Source organism: Eretmochelys imbricata, chromosome 12 (genome assembly GCF_965152235.1).
Source record: "Eretmochelys imbricata isolate rEreImb1 chromosome 12, rEreImb1.hap1, whole genome shotgun sequence".
Classification (NCBI taxonomy): domain Eukaryota; kingdom Metazoa; phylum Chordata; order Testudines; family Cheloniidae; genus Eretmochelys; species Eretmochelys imbricata.
Window position 1 is genome coordinate 12,334,650 of NC_135583.1, and position 6,623 is coordinate 12,341,272.

General features: G+C 48.9%; 1 protein-coding gene across 1 annotated transcript; it reads right to left on the bottom strand.

Annotated features, from left to right (window-relative positions):
- Positions 1-962: 962 nt before the first annotated feature.
- On the bottom strand, positions 963-5,208 carry IRX6 (iroquois homeobox 6). Its single transcript, XM_077831483.1, has 6 exons — positions 5,164-5,208; positions 3,861-4,118; positions 3,342-3,451; positions 2,457-2,764; positions 1,497-2,108; positions 963-1,075 (listed from the first exon to the last, which is right to left on the bottom strand). The coding sequence occupies exons 1-6, from the start codon at positions 5,206-5,208 to the stop codon at positions 963-965; spliced, it is 1,446 nt and encodes a 481-aa protein (XP_077687609.1).
- Between the last annotated feature and the right edge of the window lie 1,415 nt (positions 5,209-6,623).

Sequence of the window (6,623 nt, forward strand, 5' to 3'; positions counted from 1 at the left end):
GTAAACTTGTGCGAAACTACAATGATCCAGTGCATGAGACAAAGTCTATAATTTATTCAAGTTCCCCCGCTCTCTTTCCGAGGGGGGTTTTAGTCTCATCCATTTTTTAAAAGCAAGTTGTGCATATGTAATGACCGCTCCTCCATACAAGGAGGGAAGCCAGAGTCAGATGTAATGCTTTCAAGGCGCAGGGATCCTCATGGCTGGCGGAGGAGTTTTCAAGCCAAGAGCCTTGACGCTCAGACCCATCTTCGGGATTCTCACATAGGTGCTGGGCTAACCTGCTGAGAAGAAAAGAAAGGTGATGAGAATCTCACTGGCATTAGTGAAATGTGTGTCCCGCGCCTTCAGAGGCTAAAAGCTACGAAAACACCCCAATTTATCGTCTTTAAAATGCTGGAGTTTTTTACAAAACTAAACTCAGGTGCGACATTGGGGGTGGGGGGAAAGACACAGTAAATGTCTTGGGGCAATTTGCTTACTGAAAAGAAACATTTGGACCTAATTATCTGTGTGCTCAAATAACATTTTAAACTAACTTACTAGAATAGTTGTGGGTCCTGGGAGAAATTTCCCTGCAAAGCAGAACACAGATATCATTACTTGTGCCTATCCTCTCCCCTGTCCGTCCTCTCCACCAAACTCACACCACAGTAGCCAGCATCTGTTCTCTCTCTCCCACCAAGGTTTCAATAACCTCTCAACTACTAAGCACTCAAATAAAATCATGTAGTTTGGTAAAGTGGGGCTGTTTTAATAGGTCACATCGGTCATTCGCACACACGAAGTTAGGTTAGACGAGGGGACCCTGCGCTTTTGTGTAATCTGTTTGTAATACTTTGAAACTGAAGCAGTATCCCCTAGCAAACACAGCCCGGATTCTCTCTGAAATATATATCTTTTACTGTCCCATTGAGGAGCCCATAAAATGGTTTAGTGTGCAGGAAAGTTAGTTACCTACCTCACCTCTTCAGCACTGGCCTAAAAGCTGTTCTCAGTTTATCTTTATGCTGCGCTACACAACCTTCACTGAGATCTATGGCTCCTTGGCTGGGTTTCACATTTCTCCCAAACCCTGCGTATAGACACAACCAATTTATCATCAACGTTGAAGCTTCAACAGGTACATTTGCTTTGTCTGACCTAGGCCAAAAGGCTTTCCAGCTCTCTGAAATCCTTCCAGCCTCTTGGACTTTGGGGGGGCCTGCCCATACCCCACTCCCTCACCCCAGCCAGGAGTTAGTTGTACTAGAATAATTGTTCAAAATAAGCTTATGTTACAGAAAATGATTAGGCCCAGCAGCCAGCTCTGTGCTGCATCAAATTAGCGGCAGCTGTATGTTTTTCATGTGACCTGTGCGGTAAACAAACGTGTTGGGCTAGAAACAGGCAGCTAATGGGGAAGGAGGTCAGTTGTTACGGTTAGCCGCCTGTTTTAGCATTGAAGCATGCCCCTCCCCAGCCCCCCATCAGGACGAAGAGAAATATGGAAGTACCTTCAGCTCCTGAAGAATACTGGCACGTCTCCCCCAGGACGGGATAGGGAGCACAGCTTAGTTGGATAGACTGCAGGTTGAAAGTGGAGTTTCTACAAATCTTGGTGGCCTGGGGTAGTTCTTCGAGCGCACTGTCCGCAATGGGCTGGGCTCTGAGACTGCCCAGGGGGCTGGCCTCAGGGCAGCGTCCCGACCCAGAGCGCCTCCCCCTGCCCAGCAAACAGCCAGGGCTCACGGTCCTTGGCTCGGTGTGCGGGGGGGCAACCGCAACATGGGCCCCGGCTGTGTGAGCTAACGACCAGATTCTGGGCTTGTCTGGGGTTTCGTATTGCTGCCCTTGAGTAATGGTGCCCACCGCCTTGGCTGCCTTTTGCCCCACGGTCTCTAAGAAGTCTCCTCCTGCCACCGGCATGGTTTTGTTACAGGGGAGAGTGTGAAAATGGCTAGGTGGGGTCACGCTGGTGCAGTCCCTTTTCTCAGACTCCGCCAAAGCCGTGCTGACTTTCGGGGCAGTCTTTCGGTCGTTGTCTATCTTGTCTTGTTCGTCCTCGTCTAAATCGTCCAGGTCTCTCAGTCTCAATTCCTTTTCTTCCTTGAAGCTTTTCTGACCTGCTTTTCAAAATAATGAAGGGGGGGGGGGAAGAAACCAACACATGAGTGAGATTGTGAAAGGGCAGGAGAACTGGGTGTGTGCAATGCAAGATGTTAATCACCGACAGTATATTTGTGTGTGTGTGTGTGGGGGGGAGAATGCTTTGCAGAGGCTGTTGTCTCATTACTTTTGACGCCACTTCCTATAGAGTTTGCTATTGTGTCTTTGAGATGGGGTCTGTCTCTTGTCTTGCTTTTTAAACACCTTCCTAAGGAAGACAGGGCTATCAAGAAAGAGAAATCCGTGTATTCCACCCAGCACAATCCAATTCAAAGTCACTCGTCCTAGGTGTCCTCCCCCACCCCTACCTTTGCCTTCATTTTCGGTGCCATACTCCTCTTCCTCTCTTTTGTTTTCATCTTTTCTCTCTTCCCCTGCTTTGTTCTTGGGAGACCAGGTCATTTTGTTTTCCTTCTTGAGCCTCCGTCGGGCGTTAGCAAACCAAGTGGACACTTGAGTGAGGGTCATTTTGGTGATGATGGCCAGCATGATTTTCTCGCCTTTGGTGGGATAAGGGTTTTTCCTGTGTTCGTACAGCCAGGTCTTAAGGGTGCTGGTTGTCTCTCGAGTTGCATTTTTGCGCCTGGCTGAACCACTGAAATCCACTGTCCCATACCTGCCATGAAATATTTAAAGAGGAAATGTCACTGCATGGGTAATATGCGGAAGTGGCACAAAATTAACTTTACCAGCAAACCGTCTATTCAGATTAAAGCTCCCCACTCTAAACAATTCCTCCCCCTCTCCTCCGGCTTCTATTAGCCAGAATTACTTCGCTGACTTCACTCTGGGTGTTTTATTTATTTGCTACTTTTTTGTGTTTGTTTTTAAACGCCGGGATGGGATCAAAGAGGACCGGGGAAGGAGAGGGAATCATTCGGTCGCGGTCCCGTTTCGACTTCACCCTGCGCTGGGAGGTCACGAGCAGAGGGTTACACCCCGTTTTAACACGTGTCACCGCTTTCGCGGGCGATGTTGTGAATACAATTCGCCTTTCCCTAGAACTTGATTGCCGCGGCAATTACCAAGGAGGTGAGCGGCCAAGTTTTGATGCTGTCTGACTGCTGTTAGCCGCGTGCTTCGAGCCTTTGTAGAACATCTGTCAGCTAGAACACCCCGGGGTTTGGGGACGCCTGTTGCCGCGTCGCAGAGGGATATTAATCCTACTCGCAGTTGATCCAAGGGGCTGTTACCTGTCGTACTGGTACTGCCCTAAGGAATGATCGTAGGGGTAGAAGGCAGCAGGCTGTCCGATTCCCGAGTGCAAACCGCTCGTGCCGTCCTTAATTTCATACTGAGGGTTCTGGAAGGGAAGGAGCAGCGCTGGAGGTTCAGATTGAAGGTGTTAAAACAGGAAATTTGTCTGACTGAATCCACTTGTCTGACTGAATCAAGGGGGGGGGCTCCATGCATTCCAATCCTGTGACGCCCCTGCTGTCTCTCTGCTCCCTGCTGTCCTGAGGGGCCCCCGCTGCTGCCTTTACACCAGAAGGACGAGGCAGCTGTCTTAGCATGCTTGCTAATTTTGCTTCTTCCTACACACTCTGCCTCTTCCCCTCCCCTCCCCGTGTCCTAAAGCAAGTTTGTCGCCTGTTGCAGGCTAGCTGACCTCCCCCCCCCTTCCTGTCCTCCCTCCCCCTATGCCCAGAGGTAGCCATAGAATAAAAGCTCCTGGCCACAGGACGAAGCTTGGTATTTGGGCGTCTACTCACCAGCGTGGTGTAAAGAGTGGATGGGTCTGTGCTGTAAGGAAGGTAGTTGGCATAACCCTGGCTCGCTGCGGCTGCTGAATAGGGAGAGCTGCACATCCCCAGAGCTGCATTGAGCTCCGTCCGGGTGCTGGTTAGCAGCCTGTTTTCGTACGAGGGGCAGCAAATCGTAGCCGCGTGGGCAGACCCAGAGCAAACATCCGACACGGATCTGGAGGCAGTTTCACAACAAGTCGTACTGGGGCTGGCAGACACAAAAAACTGGGGAGAGAAAAGGATGTTTTACACGCAGCACCAGCAGAAAGAATTGAGATGGGGAGGGAAACACCCAACCTGCCTACAAAGGAGTGTCAACTAGTGCAGGAAAATTGGAACTAAACCGAATGGGAAGCGTGTGTGTGTGTGTGGGGGGGGCAACTAATCAAAGCAGGCAAAACTTTAGGAAAACCATTGCCATAGAAAATTGTAAAACAAATCTGTGTAAACCCCGTTACTCCAGTTCACACTGATCTAAAAGCAAGAAGTTGCGATTGCAGATTACTTGACAATAGGCGAAGCACTAAATATGTTAGATAATGCAGTCAAAGGCGTCGGATTCCTTTACTTTTAAAAGCACAGGGGAAGCCAACTTCCCAAGGAAGGGGAGGAAAACCTTGCCGTGATCACGGTGTATAAATAATCCAACCAAAATAAATTATGGATCGATTTACCATAGAGCAGCAATTTAGTTAATTTGGAGGCACTTTTGGAAGTCGCTAGGCAAAAGTCGAGACATTTGTAATAAGAGGCAGTGAGAGGAAAGACGGAGGAGCATGTCACAGATAAATCACACAACAATAACATCTAGTAAAATAGACCGGCACACACAAGCTCTGGCCGAGTACTTTCTAGAGGTGCATAAGAGCTAGCCTGCAAGGCTCACACCGCAGAGTAAAAAAAAAAAAAAAAAAAAGGGAGAAAAACTGGGAGAAAAGCTCTTGCAAAAGCCAATGCCCGACGCTGCGCCTCTCAAATGAAAGCTTTAAGCGAGTAACACAGGTAAATAGATCGATACAGATTTGTAAATCAGCTGCATCTAAACACAGAGCAGTGCCATATCAGGTTCCTTGCCCCGCAGACGGAGGGTGGTTGTCATTTTTTAAAATCCTAGAATAACACAAGAGACACACGCACGCACACATTTCTTAAAAAGCCTCCAGATGCGCCCTTTAAAAAGACTCGAAGCAAATGGGGGTGGGGGAAGGAAACAAGACATCTGGAATGCAGCAGCGGAATCTGATCAAAAGTGAGTGCTCACTTCTCTTACCTGCGAAGTGGTGCTGTAGGGATATCCAAACTGAGAGAAGGACATAGCTGCTCCTTATTTTTGAACCATAAGCAATATTCCTCCTCCCCCCCCCCCGATCGATTGTAACTAAACCCCCTGCTTCAAGATGTACCTTCTCCCATACACATGTCCACGTATGGCTTCCCCCACCTCAATTATAGATGATTACACTTAAGAAAAGCAACCAGGCATGAGGTATGGAGCCTGAAAGAAGGCTCCCCCCCCACCTGCCATCCTTCTTAGGAATATATATGTTTTTATATAAAAATCACCCCAATATATGGAGGCTTGAACTGAAAAGGGGAGTTTAAAAGAAAGGAGGGGATCACGTAAGGCTTGCAAGATATGGAGCCTGCTTGTTGTATTATTTTCTGCTCTATAGTTCTTTAGCATTCATCCATGGAAGAGTATCCAAGTGACGTCATAGTAATCCCGAAACGACAGCCCCAGCCAGGCTATAACCATCGTTGCCAATCATCTCTAACAGCTAAGATGCACTCAACACTTGTTTCATGTTGTTTTAATGTTGGGCTGTGATGCACGTCAAAGGCAGGGACCTGGACTGCTGCGCGGTTGGTCTCTCGCGGGCGCTCTCTTTAAAAACACAATCCAATTTGGATTTTGAAGAATCGGGGGGGGGGGGGGAGAAGAAACTTATTCCATTCACTAAAGTGTAACATAGACCGTTCTCCCCCCTCCCCGAGATACCTCAGCCCTGGAGCTTCAAAGAAAGAAAAGGGAAAGAAATGGCGTTTGCAGGTAGGGCAGGGGAATGTCGTGCACAGGAGTTAACCATGCTGCTCCATTCAGGGTGGATCTGGTGCCTGCGAATGTACTGGACTCTTTAGCAAATTCTCGAATATGTACCTGCCTCTGTGCTCATTATTCCCCCTCTCTCCTTTATGATCATTTGGATCTGTCTGTTCGCCAGCCCCAACTTTTTGCATCCGAGTCCATTATTCGTGCTGCAAAGGCTGAAATCCTCTTGCCCTTTCCAGTGGCCCTGAAAGGAAGGGGCCAAAAAACCAACAACCCCCTTGCAAGGCGCCTGCAGCTTGCCAGGGAAGGGAGAGACATCTGGGATACGCAAATGAGGAAGAACTGCTCCACGTGGGGCGGGGGAGGGGGGAGACAACAGCATGCTGGTTGACCAGGGAAGCGAAGAGCCCTCCGAGGTAGTCTTTCCTCTCCCTGTCTCGCAGCCAGCCCGCTCTCTGACCCAAGGGTCTCTCCCTAAGTGATGATGAGCAGGGGATCCATTTTTCTCGATTAGATCCAGAAATGGTCCCAACAGGAATGAATGGAGGGGAGGCGGGGGGAGGCTTTGACAGGTCAATGGGAAGGTGATTGATGGCTGCCTGGAGACCAGCCTGCCCATTACCACTAAGGCGTAATTGCGTCAATTAACAAATGGAAATGCCCTTGTTTAACCAGCAACG